At 38.1% G+C, this 27,891-nt stretch overlaps 1 protein-coding gene and 1 non-coding gene across 2 annotated transcripts in view; one reads left to right on the top strand and one right to left on the bottom strand.

The window, feature by feature from the left end:
* Window positions 1–2,370: 2,370 nt before the first annotated feature.
* The window catches only part of GTF2E2 (general transcription factor IIE subunit 2), a 39,756-nt gene continuing 14,235 nt past the window's right edge, over window positions 2,371–27,891 (bottom strand). Inside the window, exons 2-8 of the mRNA XM_090258523.1 lie at window positions 25,765–25,856; window positions 22,476–22,583; window positions 19,937–20,119; window positions 16,421–16,514; window positions 4,144–4,259; window positions 2,744–2,875; window positions 2,371–2,658 (exon numbers count right to left, since the gene is read on the bottom strand). Of these exons, the coding sequence (XP_090114649.1) occupies window positions 2,756–2,875; window positions 4,144–4,259; window positions 16,421–16,514; window positions 19,937–20,119; window positions 22,476–22,583; window positions 25,765–25,856 (713 nt within the window). The 3' untranslated portion in view covers window positions 2,371–2,658; window positions 2,744–2,755. The remainder of the gene's footprint in view (window positions 2,659–2,743; window positions 2,876–4,143; window positions 4,260–16,420; window positions 16,515–19,936; window positions 20,120–22,475; window positions 22,584–25,764; window positions 25,857–27,891) is intronic.
* Window positions 23,253–23,381, top strand: LOC149996511 (small nucleolar RNA SNORA33). The gene has a single exon (XR_016507547.1). It is a non-coding gene; the product is annotated as a small nucleolar RNA SNORA33 (small nucleolar RNA).

Below are 27,891 nucleotides of genomic sequence, written 5' to 3'. Positions count from 1 at the left end.
CTCCTTACTAGCAAAAAAAAAAAAACGGAAACAAAGAGCTTCCCAGGTTCTGAGGAGCCTCAGTTTTACATCTTCTCATGCCACGTTTTGCAACTGGGATGTAATAAAGAGGTAAACGATGACACTGTAAATGCAGGGGAGAAGTAAACAGAAGGAATAATAAAAAAAAAACTACAGCTGCAAGAAGGACTCCTTGTTCGGTTTAATCTCCAAAATATATAAACAGCTTATATGATTCAACACCAGGAAGACAAAAAATTCAATTAAAATAAAAAATGAGCAAAGGACCTGAATAGACACTTCTCCAAGAAGGACATACAAATGGCCCATAGACATATGAAAAAATACTCAACATCACTAGCCATCAGAGAGATTCAAATTGAAACCACGAGATATCACCTCAACCTGCCACAATGGATACCATTAATAAAACAACAAACAACAAACAACAAGTGCTGGCGAGGATGTGGAGAAAAGGGAACCCTAGTGCACTGTTGGTGGGAATGCAGATGGAAAACAGTATGAAATTTCCTCAAAATATTAAAATGAAACTGCCTTTTGACCCAGAGATTCCACTTCTGAAAATATATCTTAAGGATCCCAAAACTACAATTCAAAAGACTATATGTACGCCTATGTTCGCAGCAGATGATATCCAAGATTTGGAAATTGCCTAAGTGCCCATCAGTAGATGAGTAGATAAAAAAGCTGTGGTACATTTACACAATGGAATACTATGGTGTTGCGGCTGCATAGGTGAGATTGAACATGCTGAAGCAATGTATAAAGTAAGCAAAGTTTATTGCCGGCGGTCGGGCTGAGACCTAAGCAGGTCTCTAACAAAGCTCCAATCTGGAATGGGCTTTAGGGCAGGGCTTATATAGGGGGGTTTGCTTCTTTGGTGGGAAGCAGCCATGGGAAGCGGGGGCTGGGCAGGGCTGCAGGAATGTCTTGGCGGTCACAGGAACAGAAATTCACAAGGCCATAACATTATCTTTAGCTGCAACTGCAGCCTCTTAGTCACGTGGGATTCTTTGTAAACCAATTATCCCTGCAAAAAGGCTAGACATTCTGTAAGACATAACTTTACAAGTTATAAACAAGTCACAGCAAATAGAAGAAGGTAGGGGCTATGGGAAGGAGCTGAGCAGGGGTCTCTCAGCTTGTAAATCATCGACACTTTAACATTCCCTCCCTCTAGTCCCCTGACAAGACCTTTTAGGAGACTCTTGCAGCTTCTTAGCAGACCTTTGCAACTTTTTACAGAGAATAGCTGAAGCCCCTACAATGGAACAGTAAAAAAGAAGGAATTCATACCTTTTGCCACAGCATGGATGGAACTGGAGACTATTATGCTAAGTAAGCCAGCCAGTGAAAGACAAATACCGTATGATCTCACTTAGAGTGGAATCTAATGAACAAAATACACTAATGAGCAAAACAGAGCCAGAGGCACAGAAACATGGAACAGACTGACAGCTGTAAATGGGGAACAGGGAGGTGAGGCCTGGTTGAAGGAGGTGAAGGGATTAATCAAAGAATATACAGGCATGACCGATGGAGAGTGGTATGGGGATTGACTGTGGAAGTGGGAGGTAGGAGGGTTGGTGAAGGGGGGCAAAGAGGAAAAACTGGGACAACTGTAATTGCATAAACAATAAAATAGTTTTAAAAAATAAAATAAAAATAAAAATAAAAAGGACCCCTTGTCATCTGCACAAAGTACTTACTGCTTTAGGTTACAATGATACCTTTTCGGAGAACACTGAACCTTCTTTTTATAATCCATTTTCAATTTCAATTTATGATATGAGAATTGTAGCGATCAACCCAAGGAACCACTGCAGACCACATCACAAGTACAGATAAAGAAAATGGGTAGGTTGCCACAGAAGGCTGGAACACCACAGAGATTTCCTGTAAGGCATCATGACTCTTAAGAATCTGTGTATTTGATAATGGCTCTCATGAGCTTGGCCAGTTATGAGGAGATAAAGACCCTCTCCACGAGAAGAACTTCAAGGTCAAGCCCCCTGAGGGCTGGGATGTAAAGCTGATATTCAGGTTGTCAAGATGACTCTCCATCCTTGTTGGCATGAGACAATGACTTACAAAATTTAAGAGCATGATACTGATTTATCCTTTAAAAAAAAATTTAAAAATCACATGTAGTATATTGGTATTGCTTCACTTGCTAACAAAAGGCACACTCTGTGTTCCACCATGAAATTCATACACTCAGCAATGCAGTACAGATCAGTCTCTAACAATGTCCCAAACACATACTCTGTGGGAGTTAAAGACCAGAGCTGCCAACTGCCATTGCCAAGAACGAAAAGAAACAAACTGAATTCACTAACATCTTAGATCTCCTTCTGCAATGATTTTATTATAAATATGTTATTTTCAAATAAACAAATATTGCATTGAAGACTATCTGCAAACTTGTTCTAAAGGAACAAAAGAAAAAATGGAACCAAGAACCACTTAGAAGTAAACAGCAAAGACACCTGCATGTCATGCTAAGTGCCTTTCGCCCAAGAAGTAACAGAAGTTAACAGGAAACATCACATTTCTCAGTAGTCCATTCAATTAAGGTAAGCTTCGTGTTGGTAATTTGCATTTCTTCTGTAACCTGAACTGCTCCTCTTCTCAGTCCTAAGAAGCAGAATGGGAAGACAGTCTTCAGATCCCAGTATCAACAAGAAAGACCTTGACTTTGTATTTGTAACTCTTTGCTCACCTACAAAACTGTTCACTGTTTGCCAGGAGCAATGTCAGAGTAGTCCTTCAGTACTCCAGCCATGTGTTCATTATGAGTCTTGAACCGTCGCTTTTTCTGTGAAGCAGGCTTTTTCCTTCTCTGAATAGGGGCCTACAAGAAAGGGTAAAAACAGAAGCAATAGCTACTCAGGGGAAATGCAGTAAGGATTTACTAAGAAAGCCCAGAAACCAGTAGCAAGAGGTTCGAGGTATTTGACCTGTTTTTCTGCTTTGCAGCCCAGCATCATACACACCAATCCACAGCACACTCCCAACCGCAAACAAGAACCCAGGCTTTCCATTATGATCCTGTGTGTAACTCTACCTGGAATAAATGAGTTGGCACAAAAACTTCCCAGAAGTATTCTAGGCACTAAGTAGATAAAAAGAGAGGCAGTAAAGCTTTAAAAAGATTTTTTTTTATCATTATTATCTGGCTTAAAAATATCATCACCAATAAAAAAAGATCTGAAGTAAATAGGGCAAAGCACAGAGATACCGCAAAATTGGGAAGTGGGTGGGCACATGAAGATTTGTTATTGTTATTCTCTATTCTGGCCAGTATACCTGAAATAGCAATACTACATGATCAAATCAACAAGCTAAACAATGACAGAAAACCATAAAGTGCTGCAATTACACTAATTCATGGAGATCACTGGCAATAAATCTTCTTTAAGGAGTCCTAAAAATTCACTGAACACACACACACGAGAAGTCACAAAAAAGGCAAGTCACACAGCCTGATGGTGGACAAGAAAATGAGAGGTACAGCAGCTAGTCTAGAGCTGGTGAACTAGTCCTCATCTGGGCTTTGTCCTTGGACTAACATAGTTAGCTGATTAGCTGGTAGAGACAATTTCACAGGACTTTATTCCACCACGAATCCCTCCTCAGAGAAGGATTTAGTGCTACAAAGACAATATTATCTGGTTCCAAAGGGATCTGAAAGCCAACAAGGACAACTGCATGTGATCAGGACTAAGGAAGAGCCAGGCACCAATACAACGGGGCTCACTGGAGCAGGGGAGGTGGAGAGACCGCACGACTACAAGCTTCAAGGCTAAGATCAGTACTGGGAGGCCAACATGTGAGCAACAAAAAATGTTCAGTGCAGCTGGAACTTAAAAGCAGATACTGCTAGGATGAGGTGGTCAGATGGGGAAAACTCTCACATGCCTGGGGAGTAGCACTTGAGGGCAGAGATCTGCTGGCCCTCAACAAACCACATGTGATCTGGTTTACAACTGACCAAGATCAATGGATTAGGGCCCAGAGAAAACTTAAAGGGAGGACTGACCACCTGCTCTTCAGAGAATAGAAAGCAGGCTAGCAGTTCAAAGAATGGAGGATTACATTCTTTTTCTAGTGATTACATACCACTTTCTTTGGTCCAGATTCCTGCATGGAAGAAATACCCTGTCGCTTGAGATATTCTTCAATTTTCTCCTCATCCATTGAATCCACAGTGACACTCCTCCACAGTTTCTGAAACTCTGTGCCAAAAAAACAGTAATTATTTTACAACAGATGTTTACAAACTATAGCATCTCACTGTTCAAAATCCAGGCTTGAATATAACCTCCTCTGGTCTACATTAGCACATCTGAGATTTCATTACAAAAACAAAGGAAGTAAGACAACATTGAAATCTTGGACACTGAGTAGCAGGAAGGCCTGAGAACACGAACTGCATCCTTACAGACCAGAGCAGTAATATTCTATTTTTAGAGTCTGGTAAATGAAGGGCCATGTGCTTAAGGCCTCCCCTCTCTCCTGGGAGGAAAGGCAATTGACACTCCTTTTATTCCAAACATCAGTTCTCTCCACTGAAATAATTCAAATTCCTGCTCCTCTCCCCTGAGCTCAATATATTCCACTTCCTCTCCAATAGGTGAAAAGAAACACATAGGGACAACGGGAACCAGTTTTACACTGAAACGAGGAGCTATAACAGGTTACAGCTGACCCTTGAACACGGGTCTGAACTGCACAGGTCCACTTATATGCAGACTTTTTTCAATAAATACATTAGAAAAATTCTTGGAGATTTCTGACAATTTGAAAAAACTTGCAGACGAACCTTACAACTTCCTTAGAAACATTTTCTTCTCTAGCTTATTGTAAGAATACAGTATATACCACATATAACATACAAAATATGTTAACTTACTGCTTATGTTTATCAGTAAGGCTTCCAGTCAATAGTAGGATATTAGTAGCTAAGTTTTTAGAGAGTCAAAAGTTACACTTTGCTTTTCGACTGTTTGGGGGGTGAGGGTTGGAGCTTCTAGTTCCCGTGTTGTTCCAGCTTCAAGTAAATTACACCAGCTCACATGTAAAGATGTTACAGTATACTCCCTCCTGACCTCTGAGTTATTGTTGTCATAAATTTTACTCTTACCTATGTACTAAACACAAATTAATTTCTAATATTTTTCTTTTAATCAGCTATCTTTCAGAACAATTAAAAATAAAGTTTTTAATTAAAAATTTAACATTTTTAGATTAGGAAAACATGAATTTCATATTTACCTTCATTTATTCCATTTAGAGCACTCTTGCTTATTTGTATAAATCTAAGTTACTGTCTAGTATAACAGCCCTTCTGCCTGAAGAACAACCTTGGTATTTCTAGTAATGCAGGTCTGATGACAATGAATTCTTTCAATTTCTGTGATGTCAAGAGAGTATTACTTTGAAAGTAGTTCTCCATTTTTGAAAAGACTTTTTGCTGGCAAAAGAAATCTGAGTTGAAAAGTTCTTCCCTCTTGGCCCTTAAAAAGATATTACTGCACCATCTCTTGCTTTGCACTGGTTCAAATGAGAAATCTGCTGTAATTCTTTTTTCCACATAATGAGCTTTTCCTTGACCTTTTAATATCTTCTCTTCAACTTCACTTGACAGCAGTTTGAATGTGATACGCTTTTTTGTCATTTGGGGGGGTTTTCTTGCCTCGTGTTCACTGGGTTTCTTGCATCTGTTTTGTTGTCTATCACTAATTTTCGAAAATTCTTGGCCATTACAGCATTCCTTCTGTCCCATTCTTACTGTTCTCCTGAGATTTTAATTACACATTCAGACGACTTTATATTATCTCAAAGCTAATAGATGCTCTGTTCTATTTTTTCATGTTTTCCTCTTTGCATTTCAGTTTAGATCATTTGCATTGGCCTATCTTCAAGTTTAGAAATTCTTTTCCTGGTTATGCCAAGTTTATTGATAAGCTTATTGGAGACATTCTTTGTCTGTTATTGTCCTTTTCATTTATAGAATTTTCAGTTGATTTTGTTATGTTTCTCTCTCTGCTGAAATATCCTACCTGATCATGCAGGTTGTATGCCTCTTCTACTAGAGGGCTTAACATATTTATCAGAGCTATTTTAAATTCCATGTCTGATAGTTCCGATATCTGTGTCCTAAGAATATGGGTCTCTTAATTCCTTTGCCTCAAAAGTGCATTGCTTTTCCTTGTTTCCTTTTATGCCTCGTTTTTTTTTTTGTTTGTTTGTTTTGTTTTTTTGGAAAGTAGAATATCCTCTGTAGAACAGCTGAGACTGAGGTGGTTTTTGTGTCTGGATAGGGGCATGCCTTTCCTTCTGCTAGGCCTTTTGTGTGTGGAAGTGGGGTCATTCTGTTGTCAGGAAGACAATGAGCTTGGTTTGGAATTTGTTGCTGCCATGGTTACCCATAATGCACCACAGGCTTCAAATTCCTCTAGCCATACCTGTGTTTTGGGTAGAAGCTCATCTGCCAGAGGGTTTTATGTCTGCTCGATCTGTGGTTTTCAGTTTTCCCTTTATGCTTCACCTACAATGTGTCAGCCTCCGTGCTCTTGTACCTCTCAATATTCCATTGTTAACTGCTCAGCCACATCTGTTAGCTTGGCAGGGGTGTGGGGTTCTCCAATATTCTCATTGAGCCTCGTCTTGGGCAAGTACAGTGTTCCTTGGTGTCTGGAGAGTGGCCTTCTCAGTGCTCCTGCCCTGCCCCCTCTACTAAAGTTCTGGGCCCAGCACATTGTCCTGTACTTTCCTGAAGGTGGAGGGTTTTCTTTCGGTTCCCTTCCCACCGCAGTTTAAGGATTCTGCCTCACAGGAGAGAGGTAGGGAGGATTCAGACTAGTGGTTCTCAGCCTTCCTAATGCTGCGACCCTTTTAACACAGTTCCTCACGTTGTGGTGACCCCCAACCATAACTAAAGCATAGTGACTAATCACAAAAACAATATGTAATTATATATGTGTTTTCCAATGGTCTTAGGCAACCCCTGTGAAAGGGTCGTTCGACCCCCAAAGGGGTCGCGACCCACAGGTTGAGAACTGCTGATTTAGACAGAACTTCATGTCTTTCCTGAAGCCTCTACTTACTGTTCCCCTCCTCCAGACCTGCCCAATGAGGGCAGTGTCCCCACCCTAGTCCCTCCCTATCTTTTTTGTAAGCATCAGATAAAGTCTGTGGAGAAAGGTACAAATTCCCAGGTGTCTATAGACCCCAAGGGTTCTATATTCTCTGTCTAGTCCACACTAAGCCTTTAGCAGTTCAATTAAAAATTCAACTGGACTCTTCTGAGCAATGCTCATTTTGCCTATCCCAGATAAAGAAGAGCTTCCATTCTACCTTTTCTTACAGATGTCTTGCCCTTCCTTACTTAGATTTCAGGTCAGGTAGGGGCCCTGCAACCTCAGCTCTCTGCTGGAGTCAAGAAACTTGACCTTTGCAGCTGTCTAGCATTTATTGTTATTGTTGTAAATGTAAGGGTGGGAATAATGCTTTCTCCATTCTAATGAAAGTCAGAAGTCCCAACTACCTACTTTTTAGCCAAACTTTAAAAACAATGTGACTAGCTCTGCTTGTTGTTGGTATACATGAGAGAAAGCTCCAAGGTTAAACTTCCAAGTCAGCAACAAAAACATTTTTCTAATTCCAAGAAAGCATACAAAATTGTTTGAAAATGTATACCATAACCAGAATTTTATACATCAAATTTACCATAGCTAGTAAAGGAAATCTCTCTCTCTCTCGGCAGCCGTCCGTCTCGAGAGACGATGGTGTAGCTTCTTAAGAGTCTATCTGCACCGCCGAGAATGGCTGTGCAGTCCGACTCGGGAGTGACACGGTATCTGTCTCCTCCCGTGTTGAATCGACATCTTGCAATGACGCTGGAGTGTCCTCTCCAGTGAGGCTGAAGCTACAGAGCCTGGGCAGGGTGATATGGAGGGTCTGCTGTTGCCCATGCAGCAGACCCTCCCCTCTCTTCGCAGCTGAAGGGTCCAAGGGAAAGACGGAGTCAATACAGCTTGGCTTCAGGTGCGCCGCAGGAGTTGCCGGTGTTGACTACAATGTCAAACCGCCTTAGGGACTCCGGCTCCGGATTTTCTGTCGGGGTTTACTCCCTTAGCCTTTCCCCTGAAGAGGTATGCCGCAAGGCAGCGGAGGTTTTTTGGAGTCAGAGTTTTCCTTCTCTGATGTGCCCTGACTGGAAGATCGAACCAGCGACACTTAGCTCGCAGGCCGACGCTCATCCACTGAGCCAAACCAGCCAGGGTCAGTAAAGGAAATATATCACATACAAAATAATAATTCTGGAATTTTAACCATGACTTGTTAATAGCAACATGTAAAAATTATATTAATTTAGAAGTAGTGTTATATGATGTAATTTTATACCAATTAAACTGTAAAAGTACACATGATAAAAAACATCTTTTATAGAATGGTAAATTTTGTTCAATACACTTTTTTAAAAAGATTTTATTTATTTATTTTTAGAGAAGAGAAGGGATGGAGAAGGAGAGGAAGAGAAATATCAACGTGTGTTTGCTTCTCATGCGCCCCAACTGGAGACCTGACCCACAACCCAGGCATCTGCCCTGACTGGGAATCAAAGCAGTGACCCTTTGATTCACAGGCCAGCATTCAATCCACTGAGCCACACCAGCCAGGACTCAATACACTTTTTTACCAAGCCTCTATGTTACCAGAATTACAAAATTTCAGTTCCTTGAAAAGTAAAACTACTTTGATTTTTCTACTTGGTATGTATAGAGCTTATATGCTCCAGGCCTCTTATGACACAAACAAAGGCAACAATACCTACTAGAATGGTGACAGTGATGGTCGGGAAAGCTAATCTGTGTATTACTATATCCCAAAAATATATATATACAACACTTTAAATTATGTATATTAAAAGTCAACTTCTGTTTGCTAAAAGAAATGTCACTGGGGCTATTTTCAAAGCAAAATCCCTGAATAAAAACTCTTGAATGTCTTTTTTTTTTCTTCTCAATAAAACATTGCTACTTTAATCCCTGCCTTTTCTTAGCTCAATACTGTTGCGGTGTTTAAATATTACACCCACTCTGTAAATGTATTACAGCTGCATAAATACTTAAGATGAACACTTGAAGGCAGGTCTAATTTTAGAGGCAGGATCCCATAGGATCCCAAATCTAATTACTTTTTAATATATGCGGGGGAAGAAAATGCTCAGTTGACAGAAGCACTAAAAGGAATAAGTGGTTCTCTTTTAAGTTTATAAAACCAATGCAAGAAAATACAATTTAAAATCAAGATAATCTTCCTTCTCTATGAGACAGGCAAAGACAACTAAAAACACCCAGTACTGGCACAGGTAAAAAAATGAGCACCTTCTCCTATACTGTTGGGACGGGGTGAACTGGTCCAAAGACTTGGTTCAAATTTTAAGTATTAAGCAAGCTGTTGAAAATTTTTAAAATATGTTTTGACCCAGCAATCCTTTTAAAGAACTACAATAAGTAGAAAATCAGACAAGTGCACATACATTTATGTGTCAGTACTAAGTATTGTTTTGTAATAGCATACAGAAAATATAAAACAAAGAAAACTAAATTTCTACCTGTGGAACATCAGAAAAATGTATTTAAAGTACATTCATAAAAATGGAATAGCATAAAGCCATTAAAGAAAAATTGATCCAAACAGCCTGTGGGAAGTAACTACCAGGAGGAGTTCTGAATTCTAAGGATAAGCTTCCAGGCAGAAAAAAACAAGTTACCAGCAGTGAGGGAAAACTCAGATTATCATTGGATTTATCACCAGGAACACCAACAAAACATTATGTAACTGCAAAAGGTCGGTGCAAATGTAGCCTCAGACTGCTAAATTGGCTCTGTTTCTTTGCTATCTGTCTAATCAAATGCAAAACTACAGATTCAATGAGTCAATAACAAGACAGCTAATAGAGGTAAACAAGTAACCAGATAAACAAGATTAAAACACTTAAAATTTTGGTAATATTTCATATTTTCAATGCTGCTAATAATAGCTAACATTACTGTCACTATTATTCTTACTACGTGCCAGGTTCTGTTCCAAGCTCTAATCACTTTTATTTATATTAACTCATTTAATCCTTCTAAGAACCATGAGGTACAGATACCAATATTCCTATTTTATAACTCTCAGAGAGGGATTAAGTGTATTACTTACCTAACTAAGCTAGTAAGGAGCAGACCTAAAATTTAAACCTACAGTTTGACTACTCAGATCATCCTCTTGACCACTGCATTTATACTGCCTCTAAATGAATAAGATCCTGATTTAAGGAAATACTAAATGCCTTTGTGAAATAAGACACATACCTAGTTATACGGAACTACAAAAGGCCCCGCATAGCAACAGCGATCCTGAGAAAGAAGAACAAAGTTAGAGGAATCATACCACCTAATACAAATTATACTATGAGGACATAGTAATCAAACACCACGGTACAGGAATAAAAACAAATACATAGATCAATGGAACAAAACAGAGAGTACAGAAATAAACCCACGTCTTTATAGTCAATATTCGCTAGAGGAAGCAAGCATACACACTGGGCTAAAGACAGTTTATTCAATAAATGGTGTTGAGAAAACTGGACAGATATGTACAGAAAAACAAAACTAGACCACCTTCTTACACCACACTCAAGAATAAATTCAAAATGGATCAAAGACTTACATGTTAGATGTGAAACCATAAAAACTGTAAAATCCTGGACATTGCTCGTAGCAATACTTTATCAGATATATCTCTTCAGGTAAGGGAAACAAACAAACAAAATAAACAAATGGCAATACATTAAACTAAAAAGGTTTTACATGACAAAGGAAAACATCAACAAAATAAAGACAACCCACATCTGATAAGGGTTCATATCCACAATTTATAAAGAACTTACAAAACTCAAGATGTGCGCGCGCGCACGCACGCACACACACACACACACACACACACACACACACACACACACAATGCAATTAAAGAATGGGCAAAAGACCTGAATAGACACTTCTCCAAAGAGGAAATACAGATAGCCAACAGACATATGAAAAGATGCTCAATGTCACTAATCATCAGAGAAATGCAAATTAAAACCACAATGAGATACCACCTCACACCAGTCAGAATGGCCATCATCAACAAATCAACAAACAACAAGTGCTGGCGAGGATGTGGAGAAAAGGGAACCCTAGCGCACTATTGGTGGGAATGCAAACTGGTGCAGCCACTGTGGAAAGCAGTATGAAGATACCTCAAAAAATTAAAAATGGATCTGCCCTTTGACCCAGCTATTCCACTTCTGGGAATATATCCTAAGGAACCCAAAACACTAATTTGAAAGAACATAAGCACCCTATGTTCACTGCAGCATTATTTACAATCACCAAGACTTGGAAGCAGCCCAAGTGTCCTTCAGTCAATGAGTGGATAAAACAACAATGGGACATTTACACAGTGGAATACTACTCAGCCTTAAAAAAGAAAATTTTACCCTTTGAGATAGTATGTGGATGGACCTGGAGAACATTATGCTAAGTGAAATAAACCAGTCAGAAAGAAAAATACTATATGATTTCACTCCTATGTGGAATCTAATGAACAAACTGAATTAACAAGCAAAACAGAGACAGACTCAGATGGAGAACAGATGACAGCTAAGGGGGTTGGGGGAAGTTAAGGGGTGAAGGGACTGAGTCAAAAGGAAAAGGACTCACAGACATGGACCACAGTGTGTTGATTGCTGGGGAGAGGGGCGTATAAAAGGACTAAATGGTAATGGAAAAAAATTAACATTCAGGAAAAAAAAAATAAAGAAAATAGTCATCCGATTAGCAACCTTAGAAAAAAAAGATACATACTGCTCTGTGTTCATTACTATACAATAAACTCTCCCCTTGCTTATGCTATACCTCATTTTAGGTCATTTGTTTCTCTTCTAGACAGAACAAAGGACGAATCTTCAAAGACTGAAAACTCATTCACAAAGTATTGCTTCTTTATAGCTAAGACTGCCACCAAGTGGGCTAAAATAAAAATCTTTATCAGTATAATCTAGACGAAGCATTGTGAGGAGTAAAATACAAAAAGACAGAGAAAGAAAAATAAAAGACAAATGTGAAGCATTAGCTTTCAATGGGACTTCTCTGGAAACACACATACTTTACATAATTAATAGAAACACAGTTTTTTTAAATTAGTGGTTTATGCAACACTGACACTTTCGACTAAAAGGACAGTGCCTTCCTCCTGAGGTTCCTGTGGGCACAGCACGGGAGGAACACCTCAATAACAACATGTGACATGTTGTACTATATGTGTTCCCATGTCACATAAGCTCAAGAACAGAAACTTTATTCACGTTAACATCCCTTGTATAAATGAACGTGCTCCATGTAAAAATGCATGAAAAAAGTATGATGACAATGTATCTTAATTTTTCTTATAAACATAAGCTGTACCTTTAACAGAATTCTCAGCCCTGGCAATCTTCTCCCCAGGGAACATTCAGTAATGGTGACATTTTTGATTGTCAAAATTTAAGGGAAAGTACGCTACTGGCATCTAAAGCAGCCAGGGATGCTGCTAAACATCCTGAAGTGCACAGTGACAACCCCGACACCAAAAAGAATTATTCAGCTCTAAATATCAATACTGCCAAGACTGAAAAACCCTGCTTCCTCCCAACCACCTTTCCTAGAAAGTATACAGATCACTGAAAAATACCAATTTACAATAACAAACTGAGCCTAGAATCTAATTCTGCTTTACATAAAAGATATTTTTACAATGGCTTAGTACACACTGGATTCTTGAGACACATACAGTGTATGATGTATATAGACTATAGTATGATTAAACTTTGTAAATAACAGAAAAGCTGCACTTCATATTTTTCAGATCTTTACAAAGAATTTTTTATCATACTTATGGAAAACAACAATTATGGTATGTAAGTTGCCAACGCATTACACCTATATTTCCATTTGTAGCTCATTTGTAGCTACCACGTTGTGGACAAAAAAAAAAAAAAAAAAAAAAATGGAAAGGCTTCTATGAAAAAGTAACCTCACAGAGTGATCTGATCATAAATTTCTAACTGAACAGGTCATGGTGGGTAGACACATAACTCCTTCAGTAAAGGCTTATCTTTGTCTTAAGCAAGCCCAGTGCATTGTTTCTGTGCATCCAGGTTAACATGCCTCTGAAAGGTCTCTTTTCAGACCCTTCCTTCTAAAGCGTGATGGCCCCCAAGAGAACACATCATTTTGTTAACTATCCTGGAATCCAATCCCCACCTTGCTTTCCCCCACATTCAAGTAATCTTCCTTAGTTCCAAAAACATAAAAGAAGCTGAAAACTGTCATTTTGGGGAAGCATTTTACCTGTCTATTGAGATCTTGCTTCCAGGTGTATCCTCTGTTTGGCTCAGACAAATTCTTATAAAAGTTCTCTGCAAGTTTGGATATTTCTTACAGCAACAGCCTCCCACATTTAGCAAAATAAGTGAGGCATATAACAGGATATTAGTAAATACCTGTAGGAGCTGCCAGGCTGGCGAACACATGAAGATGCAGGGAGAATGGCGTGCTCCAAGCACCAGGGAAGACCCACGCCCCTTCCCACACACTTTGCCCTATGCGTCCCTTCCATCTGGCTGTTCCTGAGCCACATCCTTTTACAGTAAATGGTAACTAGACCCTAAGAGTGCTTACTCTTGGGACACTCCCTCTCGGAAACCAGCCGCGCTTCTGTGAGAAGCCTGAGTTACGTGGAGAAGCCCAACCACACGCTCAGGCAGCAGTCAACCACAAGCCACGCAGGACAAGAGGCCAGCTGAGCCTTCAACACCAGATGCCATCTGACTGCAAACACATTTAGAGGTGCCAAGTAAGAACTGCTCTCCGTTGAGTCCAAAAATGGCCTGAAAACCTAAGTTGTTTTAAGCCACTAAATTTAGGGTAAATTGTTACACCACAACAGGTAACTAGAATACCTTCTCATTCACTTTATTTTAATATCTTTACCACATGTATACATTTATACATTAAATTTATTCAAATTTATTCAAAATGAATAAATTTAATTCTGTAAGCAAATATTTGTTGAATGAAAAGATTCATGAATATACAATAGACTGTAATAAAAATCCCAGAAAGTATCAACTATGGAGTAAAAGGAGAACAAAGCTGATAAACTGATACTATTAGTTTAAGTAAATTATTTAAAGATATAAAGAGAACGACTTTATATACATACATGCACACACACACACGTGTGTGTGTGTGTGTGTGTGTTTGTGTGTGTGTGTATGAGAGGGGAACACCCAAAAACCTGGAATTATCTTCTGGAGGGCAGGCCCCTTGGAGTACAGGCTTCCCCTGCTAGGCGAGTGTTCTAGGAACCCATCTGTACCAGTGTACAAGCTGGCATTGTTGTGAGAGGCTGCGTTTGGCTTCAGTGAATTTTTCTGAAGACCCTTTCAACTCATTTGCCCATTTCTCATTTATAAGTGCACCTGCCCACACTGCACTGAGTGTTCAGCAGTTTTTGACTAAAAAATGGCATGAACCCCATGCCCTACCCTCCCTACTTACCTGATCTTGTCCTGAGCAACTTTTTTTTTTGTTTCTCTGGATGAAAAAAGTCTTCAAAGGGAAACATTTTGCCAATGTGAAAGAGGCAAAACAAAATACGACAGCACTGAAAGGCATCAAAATCAACGAGTTCAAAAACTATTTTTAGAAGTGGAAAAAAACACCTCAATAGGTGTACTGCATCAAATGGAGAGTACTTTGAGGATGACTGAAGCTTAAACGTGTAAGAATAAATACACAAATTTTTATAAATAAATTCTGGTTTTTGGGTCCCCCCCCCATATATGTGTGACTCCCCTCCCCAAATCATACAATTTCCAAGTAATGGGGAGAATACATCATACAATAAAGATAATATATAAAATGACACTCAGAACTGACGCAAAAAGTTAAAACCAAAAAGAAGACAGGTACAACGTAAAAGAACGGGTCAAAACAGCAATATAAGATAAAGCTGGACTTCAAGTAAATTAATACAACCAAGAGGAATGTTATAATGATCACAGATACAATCCTTAAACTATAAATGGCAAGACTGTTTATAAACGTAAAACTGTAGGAATATATATAAAGCAGTAACTAAAATTCAAAATATAGGTATCACACATTTAGTTGAAGACAATAAATATATTGCTTAGTATCCAGTTCTATAATTACAACAAAAAAGTAATCTTTCTGAAAATATATATACCAAAATCTTAACAATGATACACTTGGGTAGTGATATTTAGTGTACCTTTTGTCTTATCTAATTTTTCTAATTTACGTTAAAATTATTATTTTAACAACTTAACAAGGAAAAAGTACACACTATAAAAATGAAGAAACTTGAAATTTTTCATGAGGTTCTGATAATTGTGATATTTTTCATAAAATCATAATAATTTTATATAAAATAGTATGTTTTCTAAAAATTGTTCAAGGTTTTACAGTATTTTTAAAATATTTTATTTTTAGAGAGAGAAGGGAGGGAGACAGAGAGGGAGGGAAACATCGATATGAGAGAGAAAACATCAACTGGTTGCCTCTTGTAGGCGCCAACCAGGGACCAAACCCACTACCCAGGCTTGTCCCCGACTGGGAACTAACTGGAGATTTTCCACTTTGCAGGATGACACCCAACCAACTGAGCCACACTGGTCAGGGATGCAATTGTTTTCATTAATGGTGCTGATGGATTTGTCAGTGAAGGCAAAAATCCCACTGATTTGATCCCATCCTTTGTTACTGTAAAGCTTACAACTGTGGTGATTTAACACAAGAACATAGAGCGAATTCTCTGTATTATTTCGTTTATCCCACTGCTTCGGAAAGATAAACCTCTAGTTCCCATTAAAAAAGAAAATACTCTTCCTTATACAATTTGATAAAAAAGCAAGTCATTGAAGAGAGTATCAGTTACCAACAAAAGTCTGTTCCTTTTCCCATCCTGCATCAAGCTTTCATGTCAAGATATAAAGTAATATTTATAAAATAAAATAAACAAAAAACTCCTTTTTTGGTACAGCTGAGCTATAAGCATAAGAAATCAAAAGCTGCTATACCATGACTTAAGTACAATTAACCTAAACTCTTTCAAATTGCATTCTGAGTATCAATGTTAGGAGTTACTAGCTCTGTTCTAAGAGATGACAATGTTTAAAAAAATAAATAAATAAGTAGTATTGTAATATACTATAAACTTTTGTCACCCTGATTTTATAACATACTTACAAACTAAAGAAAATACTTATACAGAAAGGCTTACTTACCTTCGTCCACAGAAAACTGACAGCTCTTATCATTGAAGAAAAGAATTTTCTTCTTATCGGGACGACTTACAAACAGTATCTGGTCCCCTAAAGCCTTAAAAGATAATTTTTTCAGTTAACTCTGCAAATTACCTCGCCACCATCATCACCACCCCAACTTGTTTTTTTTTACAACAATGAATTCACATTTCCCTTAACTCTCAGTATACCATTAGGGTCCATTAGGCCCAATTTTAGCTCTTGAGTTTCTTTCTTGAGCATTTCTGACTATTTTTAAGAATTGCTATTTCAAGGCTTTTATTCTTAGAGGTCTTCCAAAGTATGAAAAGAAAATTTACTGATTTAAAAAAAAAAAGCAGAATAAAAGTCAATATGTGTGGCAAATGCAATTTGGGCTCGGTGGACACTTTTATTAATCTAAGAAAAAGGGTAGGATCTTAAGTGTTTTTACTTTTCTTCAACCTTGAAATATTTTACCCATCATTACACCTCAATTATTTCCAATTATGTTTTAAAAAGCTAAAATAAGAAAATGAAAGAATGATCAAAGCATCTAGGATTGTGATGCAATAGAGAAATAAATAGCCACATTTCAGTTTTCTTATTCCATTGCCCAAAGTACTGCATCATCTCTCAAGAAGATATAAAAGACTGAAAAGACTTTATTGTCTTTTAGCTTTCTTAAGCACAGCTGACAAATCAGAATTTTTTATTTTCTACTACTCAGGGCAATGGCAAGAAACCCGACAGGAGATATTTCACTATTATTAATGAATGAGAACAAGGATGCAAAAAGCCTGAGAGCAGCACTCTAGACTCTGTAATGATGACAGTAAAGTTCATCACAGAAATAAAGTCTCAGACTATGGGTATTTAAGTGACAATACCAGAGATGAATAATCGCAAGCTTAAGAATTAATGAGTGAACAACGTATGTCTAAGGAAATAAAATATTTTTATCCAGTTAGTTATTCAACAGGAAGGACTTCATTGTACAATATTATGTGATAAGAACCTTTGCTACCTCACTTTGCTAAAAGGACATATACTTTCATCTTTATGATGTGTTTGCCAAAACATACTTGATACAGGGGTTTGCTATGCTAAATCCTTTTGTTTTTTTAATCCTCACCCAAGGACATATTTTCATTGTTTTTTCAGAGAGGAAAGAACAGAGAAAAACTTCAATGCGAAGGAGAAGCATCGACTGGTTGCCTCCCATACACACCCATGCTGGGGATCGACCCCTCAACCTTTCGGTTAAGGGACGACACGCCAACCAACTGAGCCACACCGGCCAAGGCACTATGTTAAATCCTTACTAAAATGTCTAATAAAGCTGTTCTTCACTGTTCTTTATTTTTATGTATATTATTCATAACATGACAGAATACTTTTTAAAATAATAAAACAGACTCGATTGGACCCAGGTATAAGAACAGAATAAAAATTCTGGGTTTCAAACAACTTAGAAATAATCCTGCCTGAAAATGAGGCAGACTGTGCTTTTCATGACCCCTTCAGCTCTAATCCTTAGGGAACTGAGCCACTAAAGATAAGGTGTCAAAGTAACTTTACAACACAAAATTGTTTAAAATAGAATAAACAATTATCAGTTTATGGCACTGTTCTACTTTAGAATCTAATGAAAGCCTACTGCATAGTAATAATACATGAAAATGGGGAAAAAAGAGCAGGAAACGTACCTAGCACTCTCAACTGTGAAGCTAAAATTCAGTAGTTCGGCTTTAAGATGCTATAAAGTACACAATTTATAAACTTTCGTCACATTTTATTTGCCATTTTTGTGCAGGTTAAGTTTAGACATTTTTAAGTTAAAAATCTTAAAAAGGTTTCTGCTTCTAATAATGGCCAAGTAACTCCAAAGGGACCAATCCTCCCACAGAAAACTACCATAAACTCTAGATAAGACTTTTTATTTAAAAAGTAAAAGAGCTAAGAACAAAACAGATCTATCTTATGCCTGCCACCCATTGCAGAGAAGACAGTTTGGAGTGGAGTCTAGCCAAGATAACTACACACTTAAAAACAATACAGAGAGATTCTCTGGAACAGTAAAGCAGAAACCTGAGTCGCCCAGACTGCTGTGGCTCCCGGGGTTGGGCATCATCCCACAAACCAAAAGGTCATCGGGCCAGGTCCCAGGTTGGGGGCGTGACAGAAACTGATCAATGTTTTTCTCACATGTCAATATTTCTCTCCCTCCCCTTCTCACTCTCTTCCCCTCTCTCTAAAAATAAATAAAACCTTTAAAAAGAATTAGAATCCTGAATCTTTATACATATAGTTCACAAAATTCAATACACTACAGAAATTTATTAGCTATACGAAGAAACAGAAATACATGACCATACTCAAAACAGAGTCAGTGCAGACAGGCTCCAAGATAGAATTAGAAGAGAAGGGTTTTAAAGCAGCTATAAGAAATTACTTCAAGGGGATAATGGTAAATTTGCTTGTAATGAATGAAACAAAATTTCAACAAAGAAACAGAAACCATAAAGAATGAAAAGTCTAGAAATCAAAAATACAATCTCTAAAATAAAAAGTTCACCCCTGAGCTTAACGAATTGGAGGTAAAGAAGGAAATCAATGGACTTGACAACATATCAATAGAACAAACAAAAAACAAGTTGAAAAAATACATAAACAGCCTCAGGAACTTGTGGTACAATACCAAAAGGTCTGATGTGTAACTTAATTCCCAAGAGGTAGAAGAGAGAAAGGAGCTAGTTTTACTTTACAGGTAACAAAAAGAATGAACCTGCTCACAGGTTAGCATCAATCATCACCAACTGGGAAAACCAGAGACCAGAGCAGCCTTCCCATGTGAGTTCCAAATTTAACCTGGAAATGTAATCTGTATGACTTCTACTGCTAGTCCTTTTAGGATTCAAAACGCCCGGCCAATTAGCCACTGTGTCTGTGTGTTAATGCCTCTGACTCCTCAGGGTGGCAGTGTCCACCAGCACTGTAGAAGTAGTTCTTGTATACGAACATAAAACTTACGAGAAGAACACTAACGCCTTTGAGGAAAGCTTTCCAGAACTACTCTGAAGAGTCAAATAATCACACGCAACACCACCACAAAAGGAAGCTGTCAAAGGTATACAAAAATGCCTGTGCTCTGTCCTGCTCTGTAGCAAACACAGATTTCAAAATTTCAACAGTCTCACTGCAGCCCCAAGTATAGGTGATGGAGGCTCTCAAAATAAAAATTTAAAAATTCTTTCTATTTTTTAAAACCAAGATGACATCTTTTTTTTCCTTTTTATTGAATTTATTGGGGTGACACTGGTTAACAAGATAATGCAGGTTTCAGGTGCACAATTCTACGGCACATCATCTGCACACTGTGTTGTGTGTTCTCCACCCCAAGTCAAGGCTCAGTTCATTACCATTTACCCCCTCATACCCTCCTCCACCTTCTCCTGCACCCTCCAGATGACATTATTAATTCAAATTATATAAAGGCATAGAAAGAAAAGAGGTTACCTTGACAGCTTTCTGGGAATTGGGCAGTCCTTCCTCTATGTCTTCTAAAAGAATTCCTCCTAAACCTCGCTGGTCATGCTTATCTAAGAGTCTCAGCAGGGCCTTCTTATCTTTTAAGTTGTACTTGGGCTTGAAGGCATACTTCCCATCTATTACTTCAATCTTGGGATTGTTGACTAATGCCTGTAACAGCGACACAATTTGGATATATTAACAAAAGGAAACTTTATAGATACATTCTTAAATTCTATTAATTATTTTTAAAATACCCAAGACAATGGCAAATTAAAAGTATCTTGTGAATATCAACTAGCAGATCTAAAATACTGGACATCCAGGATCCAAAACAATATGCTATAGAGATCAACATGGTGTTCACTTTTTATAAGAAAAATTTATTAGTTACATAAATTATTTGGATGAGAAAGAAATGATTTTATCACAACTGCTTTGAAGAAAGCTGTACTCATATTCTTTTGGAAAAACAAAGAGGTAAGAATCAATAAAACATTCATTAACAAAAACAGACAAAGTGAAGTGGGTATTGCCTATCTGCCCTCAAAGTATAGTTTATTGCATATTAACATTAAAATGTGAAAAACATCATTAACCTGTGGTGAAAATAGCAACAGTCAGTCTGCCCCACTTGGTAACAAATGGCACTAGTAGCTGTGCAAGGAACTGAAAAGGACCAAACCAGCGCATTGAAGAAATGTACCTGTAATTTCAGCTCGAGAATAAAACTGAGTAGGAATACAGGAATTACTGAATATAATTATGTTCCTAGTCAGTTCTGTTGTACAGCTATTATCAGAAGAAAAGCTTTTTAAGAAAGAGAAACCCTATTTATTTTCTTTCACAGCTGCCAGCCTGACCCTGAAAGGAGAAAGAAACAAAGAAAGGAGGGAGAATAAAATGGTGAGAAATACAATCTTTAATGTCTGTAGTCTGTGGAATTCCAAGATTAAGTATAGCAACAAAATTTAATGCGGATTACCACTATTTGTATATCATTAATATAATGAGCTCCCTGGCTGGTTTGGCTCAGTGGATTGAGCGTCGGCCTTCGAGCTAAGTGTCGCTGGTTCGATCTTCCAGTCAGGGCACATCAGAGAAGGAAAACTCTGACTCCAAAAAACCTCCGCTGCCTTGCGGCATACCTCTTCAGGGGAAAGGCTAAGGGAGTAAACCCCGACAGAAAATCCGGAACCGGAGTCCCTAAGGCGGTTTGACGTTGTAGTCAACACCGGCAACTCCTGAGGCGCACCTGAAGCCAAGCTGTATTGACTCCGTCTTTCCCTTGGACCCTTCAGCTGCGAAGAGAGGGGGGGGGTCTGCTGCATGGGCAACAGCAGACCCTCCATATCACCCTGCCCAGGCTCTGTAGCTTCAGCGTCATCGCAAGATGTCGATTCAACACGGGAGGAGACAGATACCGTGTCACTCCCGAGTCGGACTGCACAGCCATTCTCGGCGGTGCAGATAGACTCTTAAGAAGCTACACCATCGTCTCTCGAGACGGACGGCTGCCGACGACGACGAATATAATGAGCTACAATGATAGTGATTAACTGGTTCATTTATATTATGAAAACCAAGGACAATATCTGCTTGCTAAAATAAATCAATTGAACTATATTTTAAGAATTTTACATTTGGTCTGTAGAATAGAGCACTAACCCTAGAAAGCAGTCTTAATTGCCATGTCATACTTAAAACAGAAAAGAGGTAAACATCTGATTTTTTAAAAATGCTACTCATTTCCAAATTAGCATGATCACTTATTGATTTGGGGTTCCTTTTCTTCCAATGTTGTCTGTACTCACAAAACATTCATTCTTCCAAGTTACTTGCTAGAGGCAGTAACATCACTATCAATTCATAATAGTAGTAATAGTATAACAAATATCTCACTTAACAAAATATCTTGCTACCCCTGTATTACCTCATGCTTTCACTGTCTTAAACATGTAAAAACAATACAATTTGTCAGCACGCACATTATAAATTTAGCAATTCAAAATAAGCAAGAATAATTCTGTAAAAATGTAAATGAAACTGATACAACGGCTGACTTTTTAAATAACTTCTATGCTAAAGTGATTGACATTTTTAAATAGGATATAAGACTATATGAATACCAAATAATCTTACAGTATGAATGTTTACAAAACAAAAACCCTACACCAATTCTTTAAAAAAAAAAAGAAGAAGTAAAAACAATTACTAGATTTCAGTCTATTAAAAACCCTAGTTAACCCTAGCTGCTGTGGCTCAGTGGATTGAGCGTTGGCCTGTGAACCAAGTGTCGCTGGTTTAATTCCCAGTCAGGGCACATGCTGGGTTGTATGCCAGGTCCCCAGGTGGGGATGCATGAGAGGAAACCACACATTGATGTTTCTCTCCCTCACTTTCTCCTTTCTCCTCTCTCTAAAAACAAATTAATAAAATCTTAAAACAAACAAAAAACCCTACTTAGAGCAAATATTTCATGGTAATCAACTAATTTCTTTTTACAATATTTTAGGCCCATTCTTACCTCAGTCATTAGCCATTGTTTCTGCTTGAGTCCAATATCTAAATGTTGTGTTTCATCCAAAATTTCTTCTAAAGTTAGAGGATGTGTATCTCCTCGCTGATGACGTGTCTATAGTGGGAAGATATTATAAGACAGTTTAAAAATGTTAGGTGCATTAAATGATAGTTACAAGTAAATACATCTTTTCAGCAATGTACAGCAAGTATTATTTGAAGCAGTACAATTAGTGATGAAGAGAACGGACTGTAAAAGCAGACAGAACCATGTTCAAATCTGTAGTTTTATAAAATCAAATGTTAAACTGAGAGAAAACATTTGCAACTAACATCACAGGGAGCTAATCTTCCTAATAGTTTAAAAGCTCCAAAAACCTAACAAGAAAATGACCCAAAGATAAAAACATATAAATAATGGAAAAAGAGATGCAAATGACCTTAAACATGAAAAGATACTCAACCTCCACCAAGATATTTTTTACCTATTACACTGGAGAAAATTCACATGACTGATGGTGAGGTTATAAGAAAATAGGCCCTCTCAAACACTACTGTTACGAATACAAATTGTGCCCTGGCCAGGTGACTCAGATGGTTGGATCATCATCCCATACACCAAAAGGCTGTGGGTTCAATCCCCAGTCAGGGCACATGTCTGGGTTGCAGGTTTGATCCCTGCTCCAGTAGCAAAGAGGAGGCAATCGGTTGATGTTTCTCTCTATGCCCCTTCTTCTCTCTCTAAAAGCAATAAACTCATCTTCAGCTGAGGATTAAAAAGAAAATACTAATGGTGAGAGTCTGCTTACCTGAATGTGTTTCTGCAGAAATACAGAGAAAGCTGGTAAGTAAAGCCATGTTATGAGCCTTAAAGACATTGAAGTCATTAAGGTCTCTGAAAATGGCTATAAGGAAAAAAAGAATACTAACTTAAGAGCATCTGAATTCTAGTTCCCAGCATATGACTTCAGTTTGGCTCAAATAAACTCATAAAAATTATTTAAAATACTAATTTATACAACTCTTAGAAAGGGCAATTTTACAATATGAATATATTTAAACCTTTTGACCCAACAACCCCACTTCTAGGAATTTACTCTGCAGATATACAGGACAAGAAGAAAAAAAGAATTCAAAAAAACAAGAATAGAATAAGGAGCCTCTGGGACATCTCCAAACATGCCAACACCCGAATCATTGGGGTGCCAGAAGGAGAAGAGGAAGAGAAAGAAATTGAAAACTTATTTGAAAAAAATAATGAAAGAAAACTTCCCTAATTTGGTGAAGGAAATAAGACATGCAAGTCCAGGAAGCACAGCTTTATCCCCTCCATTATTGATTCCCTATGGATTTTTCTTTATTTCACTTAATGCAACCTTCATTTCTGCCTGGCTCTTTTTTATTCTGTCGTAGTACCCAATGATTTCTGAGCATCCTGATAGCCACTGTTTTGAACTTTGCATCTGATAGATTGGTTATCTCCATTTCATTTAGCTCTTTTCCTGGAGTTTTGTTCTGTTCTTTCATTTGGGCCATGTTTCTTTGTCTCCTCAATTTGTCTCCCTGTGTTTGTTTCTGTGTATTAAGTAGAGCTGCTTTGACTCCCTGTCTTAGTAGCGTGGCCTATTGCAGAAAAGGCATCTGTAAATTGTGGTGGGTGGAGCCTTAGGTAATCTCCAGGGTGGGGCAACCTGCTACACTGCTTTATGGCTCTGTATGGGAGGGCTCAAAGAGGGGACAATCCTGCTGCCTGGGCTCTGGAGATTGCCCCAGAGGAAGCTGTCTCTTTGGCCCTTGCCCCTTGCCAGTCACTTCACTTTCTCCCATTCTCCTCATATGCCACTTGTGCACTTCCAGCTGTTGCCCTGGTGCTGAATCCCAGAGAAGGAAAAGAGCAAGAAACTAGAAATCTATTTGAAAAAATAATGAAAGAAAACTTCCCTAATTTGCCGAAGGAAACAGACATGCAAGTCCAGGGAGCACAGAGTCCCAAATAAGATGAATCCAAAAAGGTCCACACCAAGACACACCATAATTAAAATGCCAAAGGTTAAAGATAAAGAGAGAATCTTAAAAGCAGTAAGAGAAAAGAAGTTAGTTACCCACAGGGGAGTTCCCATAAGACTGTCAGCTGATTTCTCAAACCAAACTTTGCAGGCTAGAAGGGAGTGGCAAGAAATATTCAAAGTCATGAAAAGTAAGGACCTATAGCCAAGATTGCTCTACCCCGTAAATATATCATTTAGAATCAAAGGGCAGATAAAGAGCTTCCCAAACAAGAAAAAAACTAAAGGAGTTCATCATCACCAAACCATTATATGAAATGTTAAAGGGACTAATTTGAGAAAAAGATGATCTAAACTATGAACAATAAAATGGCAAAAAAATACAAATCTATCAACAATTGAATCTGAAAAAACAAACTAAGCAAACAAGAAGAACAGAGACAGAATTATCGATACAGAAAGCTTTTTGATGGCTGCCAGATGGGAAGGGGGATGTGGGCGGATGGGTGAAGAGTTGAGGGGATTGAGAAGTACAAACAGGTTGTTACAGAATAGCCATGGGGATGTAAAGTCCAGTATAGGAAATGGATTAGCCAAAAAACTTATATGCATGACCCATAGACATGAATAGTGGTATGGGGATTTCTCCTGAGGGAGTGGGGAGTGCTGGGTAGAGGGGGGACGAAGGAGGAAAAATTAGGACAACTGTAACAGCATAAACAATAAAATATAATTAAAAAAAAACACAAGAAAACAAACATTTCAAAAATACTAACTCTTCCATCAAACATTAAATTCAAATTCTGTCGTGAGTCCATGTTTTCCTAAGACCCTCAGGAATTCTCTAATTTTCTCCTCCAAAATGTAGAAAAGCCATCAACACCATTTGCCTTAACTGTATAGTTTTTACTTCTCACATCAATGAAAGTAATATTCTTACATCTTCCTACTGGTTTTGCAAACAGGTATTGACTTAAGAGGTGACTGTATCTACTGCCTGCACACAATTTTAAGTTAAATGATGGGTTTAAATTGTGTCCTAGAATTAATGTAAATTAAATATATCTAGATGACTCATTGTAGTGTTAATCTGATATAATATAGAAGGCTTAAAGCAATAGTTTTAGTTTTATTAAGGTATAATAGGCATATAATAAACTACATATATTGAACTATACAATTTAATAAAATGTGGCATATATACAAATTTCCTTCTGAAAATTTGGGATTGGTCCCCTTCTTCTGTCAAAAAGTTAAATGGTAATTTTATTATCTCAAAAAAGTACTTACCTTCATATAATTCACAATCTTAGCAAGAACACCAAACTTATATCCAGAGCTTCCTGATAGAGCTTTTAAGTTAAATGTTCCATTGCTATGATCTGAAAATAAAGTTCAAAAAAAACAATGATAACATTTTCATACTAGATATGATTACGACTTTTAAGCAGCTAAGATGATTTTAACTCTGGTAAAGATTTTTCTTGCTTGGGCTTTTCTATCCAGTGAATTCTATCCTGTAAAATTTGGTGAAAAATTTAAAATCTTTGCATGTATAATAAACTATCCACTGTCTCACTAAGGGTGGGAATAAAGTATAAATAATTCAAAAGCATTAAAATACATTTCTTGCCGTGGCTGATGTGGCTCAGTGAATTGAGCACTGGCCTGCAAAACAAAGGGTCCTCAGTTTGATTACCAGTCGGGGCACACACCGAGGTTGAGGGCCAGGTCCCCAGTTGTGGGGGGTGTGAGAGGCAACAGACTGATGTTTCACTCATACACTGCTATTTCTCTCCTTCTCTTTCTCCCTCCCTTCTCACTCTCTAAAAGTAAATAAATAAAAATTTTAAATATATTTCTTTTATAAGTACCTTTATCTCACTCTTGCCTTAATTCTGATTAGATTTCCCCCCATAATTAGAAGCAAGGTTTTTAAAACAAAAACATAATACAAATCTCAATCTGATCGATAGTGCTTTTCGAACAAGCTTAAAACCATGAGAAGTGAGTGGGTGGCTTCTGAGGGATAAAATTTCCAATATCACTTAATACACCAATTTATGCTTACCAAGTTAAAAGAAGCCAACATTAAGAGAATAAAAATACCGTAAGCTTTAGAGCTAAACTGAAACTAAGAAATATAAGTATTGCCACCGCACAAACACTGGTCCTTAGAAAGAATTACAGCATGAAACAAGGGGCAATCTGTACAAAGGACTGTTTGTTTCAGAACATCTATAATATTTTTTTCCATTATACAGGCACAAATCATAATACTACCCTGCATCACAAATGCATTCCATTAGTCACAGGCAAGAACCAGTAAAAAATTAAAAAAATAAATGCTAGGAAAACATTCCCGAAGTACAATACATATTCATTAGCAAGGCATCAGATCAGAAATTATAAAATTCCCATGTGGCTGATACACAAGAGAGGAGGTTAAATAAAAGGGGGATAGTCAATGTCTGGCACCAGCTTGGTAACAATAATTTAAGCAAAATAATGCATTAGAACAACCGCAAGTCAAATGTAACAACTGTCAGAGATCCAAAAGAACAGCTTCTAGATGGCAATACTCCTTTGAGATTAGTTAGTGAAAAGGCTTTATTGAATGTGCTTTTTTGAGACTATAATGAGACTTCATATGCAGTTTTCCCTTAAAAATAACTGTTACAATTTTGATAACTTACTTGATTCATTAAGGTCTGTTTTACTAACGTTTCCCAAAATAATATTTATAATGCCTTATAGTGGTGCTTCTGCCCTGACTGGTTTAGCTCAGTGGATTGAGCGTCGGCCTGCGAGCTAAGTGTCGCTGGTTCGATCTTCCAGTCAGGGTACATCAGAGAAGGAAAACTCTGATTCCAAAAAACCTCTGCTGCCTTGCGGCATACCTCTTCAGGGGAAAGGCTAAGGGAGTAAACCCCGACAGAAAATCCGGAGCCGGAGTCCCTAAGGCGGTTTGACGTTGTAGTCAACACCGGCAACTCCTGCGGCGCACCTGAACCCAAGCTGTATCGACTCAGTCTTTCCCTTGGACCCTTCAGCTGCGAAGAGAGGGGGAGTCTGCTGCATGGGCAACAGCAGACCCTCCATATTACCCTGCCCAGGCTCTGTAGCTTCAGCGTCATCACAAGATGTCGATTCAACACGGGAGGAGACAGATACCGTGTCACTCCCGAGTCGGACTGCACAGCCATTCTCGGCGGTGCAGATAGACTCTTAAGAAGCTACACCATCATCTCTCGAGACGGACGGCTGCCGACGATAGTGGTGCTTTCACACTCACTTCTCAAACATGAAATGCTACTTACCTACATGGTTCATTTTTCAAGATGTTCAGGACCCTTATAATAATTGTAGTAACTAACTTTACTGAACACTTATTATTTGCCAAAAGCCATGCCAAAT

Source organism: Furipterus horrens, unplaced genomic scaffold (genome assembly GCF_987537825.1).
Source record: "Furipterus horrens unplaced genomic scaffold, mFurHor1.1.pri manual_scaffold_12, whole genome shotgun sequence".
NCBI lineage: Eukaryota > Metazoa > Chordata > Mammalia > Chiroptera > Furipteridae > Furipterus > Furipterus horrens.
The sequence above is the reverse complement of the archived record's forward strand: the minus strand, read 5'-3'. Positions and strand labels throughout refer to the sequence as shown.